At 41.6% G+C, this 19,676-nt stretch overlaps 1 protein-coding gene across 2 annotated transcripts in view; it reads left to right on the plus strand.

The window, feature by feature from the left end:
* Nucleotides 1-19,676, plus strand: part of LOC136872029 (probable cytochrome P450 49a1) — a 100,249-nt gene that overhangs the window by 62,578 nt on the left and 17,995 nt on the right. For both annotated transcript variants that reach the window (XM_067145851.2, XM_068227303.1), the window contains exons 6-7: nt 12,280-12,356; nt 19,454-19,655. In XM_067145851.2, coding sequence (XP_067001952.2) covers nt 12,280-12,356; nt 19,454-19,655 — 279 coding nt within the window. The remainder of the gene's footprint in view (nt 1-12,279; nt 12,357-19,453; nt 19,656-19,676) is intronic.

Raw genomic sequence — 19,676 nt, forward strand, 5'->3', positions numbered from 1 at the left:
TAAGTTGTTGAATTTTCTAGGCCTGTCCTCGCTCATTCGGATAAAATTAATGATTTGAGGTACACTTTGGGCCGGTGTAGTACTGAGATTTACTGTGGGTTGTTCGATATGGGTAATATTCTGAGACGATTCAGCTACGGGCGATATTCCTTCTGTTACAGTAGATTTAGCCTGTACGACCTCTTCGACATTACTCTGTCGGTCCATTAATGATGTCACTAAGACTCTAGTGCTCCTATCCTGCAACTTCAAGAATCCTACTTCCTTTTCTAATTTTTGGAGGGCGTCCATATTTTCCTCCATCTTCTGTTTCCCGGACTTGACATCTCCGGCAAGATTAATAATTTGTTCGAGTATTTCCGACGTGTCCTTGTCAATCATGCTCTTGATATCATCGAACTGAAGTGAAATATCTTGTATCTCCATTTGGTTGACTGAGATACTGTCCTTTACGGATCGGAGATCATCGTCGACCTTCTCTTTTATTTTCTTTAAGTCTTCTGTGACCTCTCCTCTAAGATTTTTCACTTGTTCTGACATCTCTTCTTGTGCCGTAGAAATCTCTACCTTTATAACATCTATCTCCTTCCTCACGGATTCAATGTTATTTCTTACTAGGACTACGTCACTCTGAAGAGCGGTGACCTTCCCGGTGATAACCTTATTATCTTCTTTAATCTGGCTTGTCAAAGTAACAACTTGTTCCAGGGTTTTTTTCTGATTTTCCCTGCACTCTAACACGATATTGTCAATCCGACAACTAGTTTCCTCCAGTTTTGCATATAGTTCGTCACGACCCTTTTTCGCCTCTTCCTGTATCGCAGCACCCATAATGTTCATTTTTTGACTCAATCGTTCATTACTATCTTCCTGTATTCCCTGTATTTTTCTGAGTTCCTCTTTATTCTCTTCCTGTGCTCTCCTACACTCTTCCTGTGCTCTCCTACTCTCTTCCTGCATTTTTCTGAGTTCCCCTTTATTCTCTTCCTGCATCTTCCTAAATTCCTCTTTATTCTCGTCCTGTATTTTCCTACTCTCTTCCTGTGCTCTCCTGCTCTCCTCTGTCATAGTTTCTAATAACTTCCTAATCTCCTCGAGATCCATTCGATTATTCATAAAGTGACCTGTGTCAGCAAACGCCGAAATGCAGAAACTTTCCCCCAGACATGTTGATTGTGATAAGGCAAATTCAAGTTTCATGAAGAAAATTCCTAACCCTCATTTTTCCATGTGAAACACATCATCATAAGTAAAATATTCTGAAAATTCCGCGTACTCTGTTAGAATTCTACCTAACTGGGATGGCATTAAATCTGAAATGAACCTGCCGAACCTTGAATAATTAGTAATTTGAGCAAGTCAATTTAAACCACGTGGAGAAGCAATTAATCAAATTCCACGATGGATTAAGCCACTTTTTAAGCCACAAATCGAGCCCCACGGAAGGGACTAGCCACTAAGATGTGCCCGTCATAGTCAGTCTGCGAACACGAGACACCCCAGGGGTGCTCAGTTCGGTGGCTGTAGGCTTATAAAATAAATGAATGTGGCAGGATTTTATCATAGGGTTCATCAAATAAGCACGTTCCAAGTATAGAACAAATGTGACACTTTTATTTAATTAAATGCAATATTGGCCATCCTGAAATCTGTGATTATGATTATGATCGTTACGTTATGGAATTTAATATGGTTCTTGATGTAACAAACCTAGGCACAAACAAATGGGATGGTACACGGCAGTTGTTTCCCTAACATTCTAACAGAGTATTTACATTGTGAAAAAAAATTTATTTTTTTATCGTCTTTAAAGTTATTAAGTTATTTGTTTAAAGTTGGATTAAAAATTTTCATTCAGAAAAAATGAGGTCTGGGCCAAGCCTTCATCGACAATCTGGAAAAAATGCAGTAATTGTAAGAACGAGTATAATAAAGAAATATCCAGGATTCAAAAAGTTAACACTCATAGCAAAAAATAAAATTTACAGTCGTTATCTAACAATTTTGTAATTATAAAATGAAAATTTGAATTTGCCTTGGTTTTCTCTAAGTTAATCCGAGACGTCGGATATACCTGTTCACGTCATCTCACATCTCTTTTCGTGAGAATTTATACTGAACGTTAAGTATTTGACCAATAATTAAACAAAATAAAACGCCTCCTGGGCTTGCAAACGTAAGTAAATGGGGAGAATACCATCCATGTGGAAATCCTGTCCACTATCAATCGATAATATCAGTGTCACACATTTCAGAACAGAACACATAAAAAATAATCCTCTAAATACTAACAAATTACTACTTCTACAGCTAACTACGGAAATTGTCAAGAAGACTGTAAGTACCAAGAAGAAAATATCTACACTATGTACATGTCGACGAGTGTCGATCAACCGTATTACTCTCCTGTTAACGAATTTATTGAGTTACAGCAAGATTGAGTTATCACATGAGAGCGAAAAATTGCATCAACGAATGAGCTGATATAGTCACGAATCAGATATTATTTAGATATTTCGTCGAAGACCTGTTCTTTAGACCTAAGGCCTTCTCGAACATTCATCTGTACCTTGAGCTTGAAATGACTGGATTACTTGAGAAAAGTTGGGATATTCCCACGAATTAAAAAGTACATCAATTAACATGGACTTTCATTTTCTTCATCTGAAGACACCAATATTAGGCTACACTGCATTTATCGCGAATAATCCATTAACATGTGAAAAGCTCTGTTTCACGAAGATTTGTGTCATGCACAATTATTCCATATACTCTACACGTACAGTGTACCACAATGACGACCCTAACTTGTCGCATCCTAATCTCAAATATGTGTAGTCATGAAATATCAGGACCTACCAACATCCTACAAATACATAATATCCACTTAAAAGTGTCTCGATGATTAATTACTCCAACTAATTATCACATGCTCCCAATGCACATGTTCACATTAAATTCGTACATAGAATTCGGACTCAATATCCCGATGACACGTTGTCTCAGACACGAGGTACAAGTAGAAGTTCCATTACAAGGAAAATATAGAAAATGTGGACGAAATATCCTACCATTAAATCCATCGGACATAAATTAATTCATATTCGTGACGAAATTTACTCAATAAGCAAAGATGGTGTCGATAACACATGGATAACTCTATCAGAACCCTCACTGTCAAATTCATGGCCACATGGTCATTAAGTAATCACATGTGTCAGTTTTACGACGTATTCGAGCAAATAAACAACCATAAAATGTGTCAAAATAGCTTACTAAGAAGAAAGAAAGAATAGAACAAAACTACATAGAACAGATATAAATGAGACGTAATCGACTTAACTTATAGAGAAATCTTCATGTCTGGAAGTCTGGGTTCTCAATCAGCCATGCCAGGATGAAAGAATCTGCATCCCGACGCCGCTGACGATGGTCGATAGTTTAGAACTTCATGGTGAAGCACTGGTAATCCATGATGCGAAGTTCCGTCCTCTTCTGGAAATATTCACGTCCACGTCTTCCGCGTCCACTCGTGAGAAAGCTGAAACTTACACAAAGTGTTTTAGCATAAACTCCAAACACACACGTAACTGTATTTTGGAAGTGACACGTACTTAAGGGATTAATATCTGCACATTCGACGTCTGATCACAGCACTGTTCTAAATTGTATCCAATTATCAGAGGTGTAGAGCACAGGAGTGAAGCCAGTATTCACGACGTTCCACGCTGAGCGACTGAAGGTGATAGTCCAGGAACACGCCAGTGTGTGAGAATGAGTATTCGTATCACATGACTTAAATATCATGTCTGGTGCACATGCACGGAAGTAAAGTCAATTTAGACACTAAATTCTTCTACTGTACGAATCTACACTTCATCACCATTTCAGCCACAAGGTCGTGTAAATTATTTCAAAATTTCAGTTTTTTAATTTATATCCCCTAAATGTGCTATTTTTTATCCAGTTTATTTTGATTTAATCCTTGAGCCTTCCGTAATTATGCACGTCGCCACCAAAGATATTACAAATATTTCATTCATATCGTTCCTCGCAATTACAGGTGACACGCGCTGGCCTCCTTCTTTCACTCGCCAACCTTCATTTTTTTTATTTTTATTCCGTTAGCCAGCCGGCCGCTCTCCGCACAAAAAAACTCGTTCTCGCCCTTGTCCAAGGTCGCGCGCACCCCATCTCGCCGACAAGCGAACACAAGCCGCACCAACACCTGTTCACTCATCGGTGGCCTCACGGTCACAGTAGTGTAAGACTATTTTTCAGTACAAACACTGTAGAAGATAATTCAAAAACGCTTACAACGGGCATCTCCATGAAAACGCGTGTAGTGTAGTTTCATCGAAAAACAACATTAAAAAGCTCAAACGTATTCATGCAGATACTGATTTATTTTTGAAAAGTACACCTCTGCCAGAGATTTTAAATTCAACCTCTACCCCTGCTGCAAGTTCTGTCACTATGCACACATCTCAAGATAAATAGAAGCAGGATGATAATAATGATGACCATGATGATGATGTAGATGATAAAGAAAATCTCATTGTTTCTGTACCATCAAAGCTTTTTATTTTTACTTCATTCCCTAAGCTTAGTACACGTTCTGTCGCCATGCAAACTTATAGAGAAGAACACAAGTATTATGATCTAGAAGAATAAGCAGAAGAAGAAAGAAAGCAAAATAATAATAATAATAATAATAATAATAATAATAATAATAATAATAATAATAATAATAATAATAATAAAATGAACATTTCTACGCATCTTTGCCTTCACACCATGTTCAGTTTTTACCTACAAACGCCATCACAGAAGCACGTACTACTTCAAAACAAGTTCTACCGTTTCCTACACATCAACTCTCTGCATGTAAGCGCAATATTAACAAGAAGTCTCTGTTACCCTATATAGATGTACGATACTGTAAAGAATCATCCGATTCATAAAATGTTTGCAACTGCTAAGAGTCTATCACGAAGCTAGTTACACACTGTACAAAGCATACATTTCAGAAATAGAGCAGGAATTACGTCGTGCGGGTATTATTAAAAAAAGTAGATCTTCAAAGCGATGACGTCACCTGTAAGCCACCTCTCTTTAGAGTACAGCACTTAACACCGCATATACACTGACTGAGCAAATGTCATGGGATAGCCGAGCACTGATGTGCAGGTGTGTTGTCTGCGCACCAGACGCCCCCTTTGCCAGCGGCAGTTGTATAGGAGACCTTGTGAGCAGTGGCTGTGCATGTGACAGGTGTAACATGGAACGTCGTCGTGAGCTGATACCGTTCGAACGGTGTGTGGTGGTCGGTTCCTGACCGATGGGCAGTGCGATTGCGGAAGTGGTGCGGGAATTCGGCTTCACACGATCAACCGTGTCCAGGGTGTATCGTGAATGGTTGAATGCGGGTATCACTGTCCACAACAGACGAACAACCGGCCGTCCAGCCACCCTCGATGACCGTGACCGGCGACATATGGGACGGATCGTCAATAGTGACAGACGGGCAACCGTTCAAAGAATCACGGTTAAATTCAACACAGGCCGTGATAGACACGTCTCCCGGTGGACAATCCGTAGGAACATGGGTTCTATGGGGTATGGGAGCCGGCGCCGCACACAGGTGCCACTGTTACCCCAACGTCATCGGGCACAACGACGCGCATTTTCGCCAGTCACCAGGGATGGACAGTGGAACAATGACATAACGTGATATGGTCGGACGAATCACAATTTCCACTGCACCTTGCTGATGGGAGACACCGTGTATGGCGCAGACCACATGAAGCGATGGATCCCGCCTTCCTCGAAGGTGTGGTCCAGGGCGCTGGTGTATCTGTCATGGCCTGGGGTGCATTTTCCTGGTATGAAATGGGCCCTCTAGTTGTTCTGGAAGAGACTCTGAATGGTACGCGGTATGTTGGGCTGCTCGGAGACCATCTCCACCCATTTTTGGCCTACCAGCGCCCAGACGGTTCTGCGGTGTTTGAAGATGATAACTCGTCACCACATCGTTCCCACGTCGCCCGAAAATGGTTCCAGGAACATGCAGTGGAGGTCCAATGAGAGCCATGGCCACCCAGGAGTCCCGATATGAACCCTATCGAGCATATCTGGGATGTCCTGGAACGCAGACTCCGTGCCATGATCATGCACCCATGAACAGACCACCATTGGTGGCCGCTCTGAAAACTATTTGGTGTCAGTTGCGTTCAGAGGATTACCAGGGACTTGTCGACTCACTTCCACGGCGTCTCACTGCAGTTCGCAGGGCCAGAGGAGGCCCCACACGCTATTAGGTGACTATCCCATGACATTTGCTAAGTCAGTGTATATCACTCGTATTTCCTCTAATCATAAGCCTTCTATTTTGTAACATATAATAAACAACAATTAAGAAACTATTTAGTAACCCTTCAGGATGTTAACTCCGCCTCTAGCTCTAGAGCCAGTCTCAAGCCTGGATAAAGGAGGACAGACATAATAATTCGAACACAAGTTCACATGAATTCAACGCACGCTTTCAATGCGTCGTCATTTACTTAGCATGATACTCAGCAGTCCAAATGGAAGAGCCCTGGCTTCTATTCCCTCTCATATGTAGCGCGAACATTTTTTCCGGTTCTGAACACAAAGTTTTAATCTCTACGTGATGTAAATAATGTTATAAGCTACTATTAGTCTCTAGAGTTCAAGTCCGTAAGATCCAAAGTGTTAAAATAAAAAAATTCAGTAGTAAAATAAAGCACATGTATTAAATCTTGCACCATCTTCCTAGTCCCGTGTTACCATATTATTCCAACTTCAGCTCTGTCCTTTTGCCATTCTCTCTTTTCTGCCCATCTGCGTTTCTGCCATTTTGCATCAGTTCAGTTGCTAACGTCTTTGACTCTGCAGCCGCCCAGCTTCAAGACATTGAAGTAGCTTTGCTTTCTAAAGTTATGTCCCTATGAATAAAGCACATGTATTAAACTCCACACCATCTTTCTAGTCCCGTTTCACAATCTGTTCCAAGTTCAGCTGCAAGCCCTAGACCATAGTTCATTCCCTCTTGCCGTTCTGCCCTTTTTCCGTTTTAGACTTTAATCTATTTGTCATTTAACCCATTTTCCCTTTGGTCCGTGAGCCGTTTTGCCGTTTTGCACTTTCAACATTTAACCCTTTTTGCACTTTTGCCATTTATGCGGTCGATCAACTCCAAGACCTAAGGTCGCCTTTCGGCGTTATGCCCCTATGAATAAAGAATATGCATTAGGTCTTACACCATCTCCCTATTCCTATTAGTACAACGTGTAGCCGCTAAGCTCGTGTAGGGATGGGCAACCGTTAGCTTAACGCATGGTCAGCGTGCGGTTAAGTCTAGGGTGTAAAGTTATGACCGAGCTGGTGTAGGGAAGGACAATCAGCCAAAGTTCAAACGTATGCATAAGTTTTCACACGCAGACCAGATAATAACGTGTATGAACACCTGCACAGAAAGTTACATTCGCAAATCTTTTCTAGGTTAGTAACCCTCGCTGCTTCACATGACAGCTGGCTACGTGTCCAGGATTAACCTTACAACTCTTAACCTCACATACAATAAACAATAATTTGAATATAAGGAAATCTTCATGTGACACTGGAGTGAAGTCGGGGAGGTTTAACGCACTAGTATTTACTTAGCATGACATTCAGCAGTCCAAAGGGAAGAGCCCTTGGTCCCCTTCCCTGTCATGTGTGTACTGCGAATTTTTCGGTTCTGATCACAAAATTTTAATCTCTAAGTCTCTAAAGTTCAAATCTATACACTCTGCCGTTAAATTAAAAAATGACTGTTTCAGACACGGACAGCGCGTTACGCGTCAGCACAGGCACCATGTTGTTCCAAGTTCAGCTCCAAGCTTCCTTAAGTCATCTTCGAACGTTACGCCCCTATGAATAAATCATATGTATTAAGCCTAGCTCCCTAGTCCCATGCCGCCATCTTGTTCCGAGTTAAGCTCCAAGATCCTGTGAGTGTCTTTCAACATTACTCCCCCTACAAATTAAGCATATATATTAAGCCTCACACCATCTCCCTAGTACTATTAGTTCAACGTATAGCCGCTAAGCTCGTGTAGGGAAGGGCTTCCGGTTAGTTTAATGCCTGCCTGGTCAGTGTAAGATTAAGCCTGCACAATTAGCTTGGGTGTATGGGAGGGTAACCTGTTAGGTTTTCGCCTGGTCAGCGTAAGGTTCAGCTAGCAATTTTATGCGGTTATTCCGGGTATAGATTTTAAATTCTGTTAGGTTAAGCTTATACGATTTTTGCGGTTAGCCTAGGAAGTTAGGTTCAGCTTCGAGCCTCAAAGATGTTTCCAAAATGTAATGTCCCCTATGAATAAAGTATAGATATTAAGCCTTACACCATCTCCGTAGTCCAATCTGCAGCCGCCATCTTGTTCCTAATTCAGCTCTGAGCTCCGAAGTCGCCTTCTGATATTACGCCCCTATGAATACAAATAAGGCATAAGTATTGAGCATTATAGCCGCCATGTCGTTCCAAGTTCAGCTCTAAGCGACCTTAAGTCGCTTTCCAACTTTACGCCCCTATGAATAAAGCATACGTGTTAGGATTTATTTATTTATTTATTTATTTATTTATTTATTTATTTATTTATTTATTTATTTATTTATTCACGAAGCACAAGATACAGCTACACTGAGCAAATTCCACCTGCACTGTCAACAGACTATTTAAAAAACGTAAACTTTCATAATAAAGTATATCCGCTAAATTCTACTAAAAATCCGCAAAAGTTCCGCCAACATATCCGATCGCAAATAACAATAATAATAATAATAATAATAATAATAATAATAATAATAATAATAATAATAATAATAATAATAATAAAAATAATAAATATAAATAATAATAAATATTATTATTATTATTATTATTATTATTATTATTATTATTATTATTATTAAATGTATGCACTCATCTGATCTGTGAGTTTCATTGGGATTAACCCACTGCCGGCGAGCTAAAACTTGTAGCCGTTTTACTGCCGGGTGCAAACTAGGTGAATCCCCTACATCAAGGGCCACACACAGAACAGGCAAGTTCATTAAACGGTCTTCCTTCATACATAAATATAAATGCTACTCTTTCCCAGTTTCATTATCCGTCGTCATCCGTCAACTAAGAGATAAGTACCCATTCCCCACGCATTACAAATTTATGATATCTTGATCTCATGACATCAAATCCAAATAACATGTTTTCCTCATGTCATTGCTAGCTCCTGACAAGAAATATGGAATAGCTCGGAGACTGACTGGAGTACACTTTTAAAAAACGCAAAATGGATAAAATACTAAATTCCGCTATAACAAATCTAGAATTCTGCCAAAAAATCCGCTGTCCGCTAAATGATATATTTCTCCGCCGACAGTCTTCTAATTCTGCCAAATTTAGCGGATAATCCGCTAAGTTGGCAGCACTGAATATAACAAACATAACAAAATACTGTATAACAATATCAGGTACACGGCCTACTAATAACAACTGTCCAAATCGAAAACCATGTGAATGTCCATGTTCATAGCCAAGTCGTCGTGGGTCAAGATGACGGTATAATCCCTTCACATCAACTTATCTTTAAGAGACAATTTAAAACCCTCTCGAATATTCTTTTATTTGATGCTATATCAACCTCTTGTCTCCTAATAATATTGTTAAAGAGTGTTGGGATGCGGATTCGGAAAGATCGTTGAAGTATTGAGTGCTGAGTGTGGGGAATGTGGAGAAGGTGTTTGGTTCTGGTGGAGCGGGAAGGAACACGGAGAGAGAAGAGTGGGACAAGATGTTCCGAGCAGTAATGTCCATTTAAGATCCCTTGGAGGAAACTCAGGTCAGCTACTTGTCGCCTAATGTGCAGCGGTGATATATTAATTGCCATTAATACCCGCTGCGTAGACAGATTCCTGAGCTTGGGGTTTCTGTTCCTTACAATTGCAGCAAAGAAGGACACTGCTCTGTATAACTGGTTAGTATTGGAGAAGGAGGCTGTTGTCCAGATCGGAGAGCAGTGGTTTAAGAGGGGTTGAATGATCGTGAGGAAGAAGTGAAGAGCAATGGGGTCAGAAATATCTGTGAAGCGGTAGAGAATGCCCAGTAATTTCCAAGCCTTGGTTGTATATGTTTCTATATGGGTCTTAAATTGTAATTTTGTATCGAATATTACACCTAAGTCACGCTGTTGCATAAATACGGTGATGGGCTTGTCGAGTAGATAATATGATGTCGGTAGAGGAGATTTACGTAGTGTTATGGTCATGTGGCTGCATTTTTGTGGATTGGGGATAAGTTTCCAACTACGTCACCATTTCGAGAGGGCATTAAGTGAGGACTGTAGCAAAGCTGCATCTGCTGTATTCCTGATCTCCCTAAATATCTTGCAGTCCTCAGCAAAGAGTAGGGTATTCGCTGTTTCGTTGAGTTCGGACGGCAGATCGTCCATAAACAAAGAAAACAGCAAGGGGCCAAGAGTATTGCCTTGTGGGACACCGGAATTGACTGGTAACCATGAGAATGAAGTGCCTGATATTACCACTCTCTGCCAACGGTTATGCAGGAAGCCAGCAAGAAGGGTCAGAAGACTTCCATGTATATTAAATCGTTCGGAGAGTTTATGGAGCAACAGAGTAAAAGCTTTCGAAATGTCTACGTAGCAGATATCCAGCTGTGATATAGCTGCAATGGCATGTGATGCAAAGCTATGCAGAGTGGCCAGGTTTGTTAGACAAGAGCCACTTGGTAGAAAACCATGCTGCTTGGTTGAGATATACGGCAAAGTGAGTGCGAAGAGACGCTGGTGCATAATTTATTCAAAGATAAAGGAATTGTGAGGAGACGAGAAATTGGTCGGTAAGATGAAACATTAAATTTGTTGCCTGATTTGAGAAGTGGAACAATATTTGCCTGTTTCCAGGTAATACGAAAATAGCCCGCGACAAACCATCTGTTATAACCACCATATTGTTCCAAGTTCAGTTCTAAGTGCTGGGAGGTTAAGTTGGGTTAACGCGTGGTCAGCATAACGTTAGGCCTGCAGTTAACCTGGGTATCGAACTTGAAGTCTGAAAGCATACTTATTAAGCCTTATAGCCGCTATCTTGTTCCAAGTTCAGCTACAAGACCTGTGAGGTTAAGTTAGGTTAACGCGTGGCCTGGGTAAGGTTAGGCCTGCAGTTAGCCCGGGTATCGAACTTGAAGTCTGTTAGGGTACGCTAGCACTCTTATGCGGTTAGCCCGGGTGTTGAACTTTGAATCTCTTAGGTTAAGCTAATATTCCTAGGCTTCGAACTAGGGACTGTACGGTTAGCGTCCTTAGGTCTGCAGTCGAACCCAAGGTCTGTAAGGTTAAGCCTGGACACGTAGTCAGGGTAAGGTTATGTGAGGTTACGAGCGCGCTCTTATCTATGACCCCGCACCGCGCTGTTACGTCACTCACCGGGTCAGGCCTCGTCCAGGGGCCCAGAGGTGGTGGTGGCGGCTGAACAGTCCAAGAGTACCTACCAATTATGATGCAATAATTGGATCCAATTTTCACGCCAACCAGAAGACTATGAAATAAACTTGCAGAGTTAAGTAATTACTCATTCTATGCGTGATAGCGTGGCATAGACTGCATCACTCTGGCTCGGAATATTGTGTAGATATTATTAACCTGATTTGTGAAACTCCAAAATATTTCAGTAGCAAGGCTCTAAGGACTGAGACTAAATTTGGTTCAACACGTGACAGGCGGGTCTGTAAAATCCCTGAGACCCCAATAGTCTCAAAGATATGCTACCAATGTAACGGAGGTAATTGACAGGTGATCGACATAATATACAGTGCTACACTCCACAGGAAATCCTGCAGAAAAGTATTTCTTATGCGTATATCTATGATTTAGGTGTGCGCATTTTGAGAGGAAATGGCTTTTTCTATGGAATAGTGTAAACCAAAAGTTTTCTAATGCTGTGCCACACCTCGTCTTTATGATCTGTCGGATTCCGTTCGGAGTGATAACAATGTGAAAATATTCTTATATAAGTGATTAATCATTAAAATAAATCTATGAGGACATTTAATTTTAAGAGTCATTTCGAACGAAATTTAAATCAATGATAGAAAGTATAAATACAATTAGGATATGGTGATTTATTAATGTTATTTACAAAAGATTGTGTGACATATTGTGCTTGTTACTAACTGCATTACATTTTACTTTCCGTCCAAAGAATGAAGGATCTACGAGACAAGAATGGACAGCTCCCTGATGACTTCATGAACTACGTACTTCGATGGGCATTAGAATGTAAGTATACATCTCATAAAATGGCGTTCACCACAACCCGCTAGAACAACTCTCAGTCCTTAGAAACACCCAGAACGTACGCAATTTAAGCGTTAGTGTAAAAGGCGCGCGTATGCGTGTGTGTGTGTGTGTATGTGTGTGGTTTTGAAAATCATTTATTAGCAATGTGCGCTATTGCAGAATGTAATACTACATGCTTGTATATACATAATGACAGTACTAATTAAGAATGGACAGCTCCCTGATGACTTCATGAACTATACACATATGAAATTTGTCAATATTACACTTAACTGCTATCACATTGTAAGATGTCAAAATTTGTATTGCTTACAAATTTATGAAAATACTTTAGGTGTTTGTCCACGACGTTCGTATTTCTCCACCAGGCAGTGGCCCACTAACATTATAACACTTCTACAAAATTTATCTCTCTCGGAGTTAACTTCACTCAAAAATAATATGATCAACTCTCTGATGATTTGTTTCACCGCACACCTTGTATGGTCTTTTGTTATTTTGAACCTAAAGTAGTATTCACCAAATTTTCCCTGGCCTGATGTCATAGCTCTCATATTACGACTTAGATTTATTTTAATTTTCATTGTACTCCGTACATTAGGAAAGTATGATTTTGTTATGTTTCCGTTTGTAGTGTTTTCCCACTCACTCTCACACATACAAATGGTCCCAGGTCTTGTTTCATTGTAAACCACTTCTAAGTCCAGGTTGTTTCCAGCTTGTTTGGCCAAATGGTCTGCAAGTTTGTTTCCTTCTTTGAGAACATGAGCCTTGATCCATGTACACTGACTGTCAGAGCAAATGCAACACCAAGAAGGAGTGGTCAGAACTTTATGCCAATTGCAGGGTAGACTGACGTCACTGAGGTATGCTCATGATGTGAAATGCGCCGCTGTGCTGCGCACGTAGCGAACGATAAATGGGACACGGCGTTGGCGAATGGCCCACTTCGTACCGTGATTTCTCAGCCGACAGTCATTGTAGAACGTGTTGTCGTGTGCCACAGGACTTTACGAGGGGTATGGTGATCGGGCTGAGAAGGGCAGGTTGGTCGCTTCGTCAAATCGCAGCCGATACCCATAGGGATGTGTCCACGGTGCAGCGCCTGTGGCGAAGATGGTTGGCGCAGGGACATGTGGCACGTGCGAGGGGTCCAGGCGCAGCCCGAGTGACGTCAGCACGCGAGGATCGGCGCATCCGCCACCAAGCGGTGGCAGCCCCGCACGCCACGTCAACCGCCATTCTTCAGCATGTGCAAGACACCCTGGCTGTTCCAATATCGACCAGAACAATTTCCCGTCGATTGGTTGAAGGAGGCCTGCACTCCCGGCGTCCGCTCAGAAGACTACCATTGACTCCACAGCATAGACGTGCACGCCTGGCATGGTGCCGGGCTAGAGCGACTTGGATGAGGGAATGGCGGAACGTCGTGTTCTCCGATGAGTCACGCTTCTGTTCTGTCAGTGATAGTCACCGCAGACGAGTGTGGCGTCGGCGTGGAGAAAGGTCAAATCCGGCAGTAACTGTGGAGCGCCCTACCGCTAGACAACGCGGCATCATGGTTTGGGGCGCTATTGCGTATGATTCCACGTCACCTCTAGTGCGTATTCAAGGCACGTTAAATGCCCACCGCTACGTGCAGCATGTGCTGCGGCCGGTGGCACTCTCGTACTTTCAGGGGCTGCCCAATGCTCTGTTTCAGCAGGATAATGCCCGCCCACACACTGCTCGCATCTCCCAACAGGCTCTACGAGGTGTACAGATGCTTCTGTGGCCAGCGTACTCTCCGGATCTCTCACCAATCGAACACGTGTGGGATCTCATTGGACGCCGTTTGCAAACTCTGCCCCAGCCTCGTACGGACGACCAACTGTGGCAAATGGTTGACAGAGAATGGAGAACCATCCCTCATGACACCATCCGCACTCTTATTGACTCTGTACCTCGACGTGTTTCTGCGTGCATCGCCGCTCGCGGTGGTCCTACATCCTACTGAGTCGATGCCGTGCGCATTGTGTAACCTGCATATCGGTTTGAAATAAACATCAATTATTCGTCTGTGCCGTCTCTGTTTTTTCCCCAACTTTCATCCCTTTCGAACCACTCCTCCTTGGTGTTGCATTTGCTCTGTCAGTCAGTGTAAAATGTATGATACAGTTTTCTTGCTTAATATATCGTAAAATACTTTGTATTTCTTCTATCATTGCATTGTGCTTGCGGCTGTTTCGTAATATATCCTAGGTTAATTTACTGTCAGTGTGTATTACAGCAGATTTTTCAAGTACATTGTCTATGCCTTGTTCCTTCTCAAGGGCCTTCAGTACCGCAATTTGCTCATCCTGATTGTTTGAGCATCTATGATATAATTTGATTCTAAGTTTGTGAGTTAGTTCAGAGTTGATATATGTAACTATTCCAGACCGGACACTCGATTCAGTTTCGCTGCCGTCTGTGTACATCTGGACTGTATACTGTACTTCCTTTTTTGACTTGTATTATCATGTTTTCAGCTGGGTGGGGCCAATTTTTGTAATTCATTGTAGAGTCACTGTGATTAATTGTCCCTTTAATGATATTGTAACAATTTGCAATTTCCAATATTTTAATAATAAGTTGAGTCATTCCAGCTAGAACGCACAATGATTCATGTGACGTCGTTCTGAAGACCTTCGTAACTTTAATATTTACTACCCTCAGTACTCGTTTTAATTTGTTTACATTATGGGTTGTTTTTAAGGCGCCGTGGTGTAGGGATAGCGTGCCTGCTTCTCGCCCGGAGGCCTTGGGTTGGATGCCCAGCCAGGTCAGGGATTTTTCTCTCGACGTGAGGGCTGGTTCAAGGTCCACTCAGCCTACGTGATTAGAGTTGAGGAGTTATCTGACGGTGATATGGCGGCTCCGATCTCGGAAGCCCAGAATAAAGGCCGAGACGATGCGTCGTGCTGACCACACTGCCCCTCGTAATCTGCTGGCCTTCGGGCTGATCAGCGGTCGCTGGGCAGTCCAATGCCTTTTAAAGGGCGTTAAGTGCCGTGGGGTTTGGTTTGTTTTGGTTATTTAAGGCATCTGGCCGAACGGGAACTCCATACGTGAGTAATGGATGTATTGCTCATTTGTAAATGATATTCATTACATCGGAACGCAATTTCAAATTAATGATAGCTGACTTTGATAAGACGTGCATAACTTTCGTAGACTTTTCGGCTATATGTTGTATATGACTGTTGAATCTGAACCTGCTGTCGACTAATATCACCAAATATTTCATTTAATTAGTCTGTTGAATTTTTTCATTGTTGATATATATGCGTAAAATCTGTGGGTTTTTTCTTGGCTTTCTCCTAGACACCAGCATTACTTGAGTTTTTGTTATATTCAAAGATATTTTATTTACTTTGTCCTAATTGGAGATTTTCAACATTTCAATATTGGCCTTGCTTTCAATTTGGAGTGCGTTTTCGCCTCTAGTCAGGGCCAAGACATCATCTGCAAAGCAATCACTTCAGTGTCCTTCTTCTACTTTAGATTTAACGAGCTGTACAGAACATTCCACAGACCAGGTCCGCAGCAAGATACTTGTGGGCTTCCTCTGCTTACATTACTTTCTATCTCTTAAGGGGCCCATTCACAGTCGAGCGGGTTGGCGAGCCCGTTCGTGACCTTGGTCGCACTGACCGGCTCGAAGGTGTATGGGGGGTTGTTGAGGGTTGGGCTCGAGGTTGGGTCCGTGTTGGCGGTTCGACTGCTAAACCAGCGAACCCGACCGGTTCGCCAACCCGTCAGTGTGTGTATGGCCACTACCTGACCGGCTCACTGTGGTTTCGTCTGTAGCTTTATTTGGTTTCTGTGCGAGTTAATTAGGCCTACCTCAACTAACAATGACTTTTGAGAAGAATAAGCAGTTCCGGGAAGAATTCATTGAAATGTACCGGGCGAGTCCTGTACCTTTCCCATCCTTGCGTCACGCAATGCCTTCCATGTGTTAGTGCGACATTCGAACGCTAATAATAATAACAATAACAACAATAATAATAGTAATAATAGTAATTTGAAGAAGAAGAATCCATGGTCTCCCGATATTCTCGTACAAATATTATTAGCCTATAGACCATTGTGCTATGACATATATGACTCTCGCGCCTCTGCACTTAACTTGTTAATACTGTAAGTAGGCTATGTATCATACATTACTACAGTAGTGGAATTTTCTGTATGTCATAAGTAGTAGTGAATAACATTTCTAAGTAGTACTGAATAACATTTCCCAAACTAATCACTTTCAAAGAATATTTGTTTGTTTTATAAAAACTATCTTATAATACATCACAATCAAAATTGTGTAGGCCCACTTACGTGCAAATATTCCAACTGCAACGTATCGAAGATTGCCCAACACGTCTCAGGAATGATTTTTCCAAGTAGCTGAGGAGATATTACACTGCTAAATTTCAGGTCTTCATAACTTTTCCCTGTCGCTAGAAATCGCAATGACCGAGCTCGATAGCTGCAGTCGCTTAAGTGCGGCCAGTATCCAGTATCTGGGTCGGTGCGTCGTAAACCAACTAGCAGAAAAAAAAAAAATCGCAATGTTACAATTAACCTCTCTTCAGCACAGATGGTATCTCTCATGTGTGTCTCCTGTTTCTCTATGTTTGGCCGAATCAACTCCAACAATTTTTCGCAAAAACTGTCGCTATCCATACGCAGAAAGGTCTTATAATCTGCAGGTTCTTGTACGCACAGAGTTCTTAATAGGCTAACGTGTGAAAATCCTAGTTTATCTCTCAACCATTCCTTCATTCACACACGTTTCTTCTTCTTTACTTCATCATTGCACAAATTCTGCAACAGCTACAGCCACTTTGGAATGTTTTCGTTGGGCCATAACAAAAACATTTTTTTGCTAGTGGTTTTACGTCGCACCGACACAGATAGGTCTTATGGCGATGATGGGATAGGAAAGGCCTAGGAGTTCGAAGGAAGCGGCCGTGGCCTTAATTAAGGTACAGTCCCAGCATTTGCCTCGTGTGAAAATGGAAAACCAAGGGAAAACCATCTTCAGGGCTGCCGACAGTGGGATTCGAACCCACTTTATAACAAAAACTAGGCAATGCACGTACTATTTGCAATACAGACTGGCGGACTGGTCCGCCAACGGGTTCGCCAGTGTATGGTCACCGTCGAGCCAGTCGGGTTCGGGGTGTGGATTTTATACATGGACGGGCTCGCCAACCGGCTCGACTGTGAATGGGCCCCTTTAGCTGTTAATGGTTAATGTACATCTCCTCTCACTTAATTAACTTTTCATCAAGCAGTAGAGGTTCTTAGGACAACGAATTCCTTTAAAGCATTAAGAATCTCAGGCCACCAGGCACTATCAAAGACACCGTTTATGTCCAAGCTGATCATAGCCACACTGTCCTTACTTGTCAGTGATTCATCTATGTAGTCCTTGACTGCAGTATCTGGGTCCACTGTGCTGGATTGAGGCCTGAACTCGAACTGATTGTCGTGTAGGATATTATTTCGGTTTAAGTGATGCTTTAATCTGTTTGTAAACAGTTTCTCTAACACCTTCCCCATTATATTTAATAAGCTGGGTAGTCGATATTTGCTTACACCTGAGTTTTTTTTTACCTGGCTTGGTTATTGGGATTTATGGCTTGTTTTCCAGTGTTTAGGAAATATTCCTGTTTCTAGACATTTCTTGTACAGTGCATACAAGGGTACTATGGCGGAAATATGTAGGAATATATCGCTCATCACCCCATCCTCTCCTGGAGCCTTCTCTCGATCCATACTCTCAATTATTATCCTTATTTCTTCTTTTGAAAATGACCTGTCATGATCTGTGTTAGGTAGTTGCATTATTTTTATTCTTATGCTTCTGTGGCATTCACTGTTGATTTTGTCATTATCTGCCGGTGTAAGTTGACCAATAATATAATTCATTGTATCAGTTAGACCTGTTGAATAGGTCCCATCTGTTTTCTTACGTCTGGGCAGAGTGTAGGTGTGTCTGATTTCTCCAATTGCTAAATTGGATTAGAAGATATGTTGATACTACAGAACTCTTTCCAAGATTTCGTTTTCTCCTGTCTAATAGCATTCTGATATTTATCGTGTTATTTCATGATATTGTAATTTCATTTGTCGGCGAAATAAGTGATGTGAGTGTGTGTTTTAGACGAGAAACAACGTTACAGCAGTACAGTAGACTCCTTCTAGTTCGACCACCTCTGGACCGGACGCTAGGCCAGATTGACGAAAGGCCAGACCAACCGACAATACGCTATAAATACCAATATTTTGCTTAAGCAAAATGCAGTACATGAAAAAGAACAAATTATAAGGCGAGTAGTATTAAATGGTTCTTCACCAAGTGTACTCATCCGAAATGAGTTTACTTCTTTATGATATCTCCATGCACTATTGAAGTGTCACTCACAGTGCTGGTGGAAAATTAAATGAAAAAAATTACACAAACCCAAAATTTAATTTGTAATGATACACTAACACTTCGTATAAACATCACAGACTGGCGTAAAAAAAGGAACTCACATTACAGTGTATTACTGCATCAAAAACTCGGCAGAATTCAAAAATTGAAAGAAATCGGTTACCTTTTTTGTGACAATTGCTTTTTTAGAATCAAAATCACGTCACTTCTTTATAAAAATACATCAACTGCTGTTGCTTCTCTCTGTTACTCGATTGAGAAGCTGCACTTCCATCAGCGCGACTCATTTTTCCGATCTTCATTCAAAGACAGGTGCCGTCCGGATTTTCCGGTGGCCGAACTAACCGAAGATGACTAGAGGGATTCTACTGTAGTTCGAAATGAATTTCGTTGGCACACTCAAGACAACGCAACACGATGGGCGTTCTCCTCCAACTCTGATTGACTGGAATTAACAAACCATTGTGGTGTATTAGACCACATTCCTTGACTTCCTCTCTTCTTTATCATAGCCCCAGTCACCTCCTTTAATTTTTTGCAGAGAAAAGAGCCTGACCCTTGATGTGTACATTTTCTGTACATTTACTTTACAGAGTTTTTAAAATCTGATTAACAGCAATATCGCTCATCGCTTTGGATACCCGACTGGGTTGTCTGCAGCCAAACAACAAGCCAGATTCGGAAACTGAAAGGATGATCAGAGCTGTAGACGATGTGTTCAAGGCTTTTTTCACTCTCGACATGCAGCCATTTCTCCTTCCGTACAAGAGAAAGAAGTGCTGGAAACAGTTGGTCGATGACCTGGATCTCTTCAACGAGTAAGTTGGATTACTTCATGA

This window comes from Anabrus simplex, chromosome 4 (genome assembly GCF_040414725.1).
Source record: "Anabrus simplex isolate iqAnaSimp1 chromosome 4, ASM4041472v1, whole genome shotgun sequence".
NCBI lineage: Eukaryota > Metazoa > Arthropoda > Insecta > Orthoptera > Tettigoniidae > Anabrus > Anabrus simplex.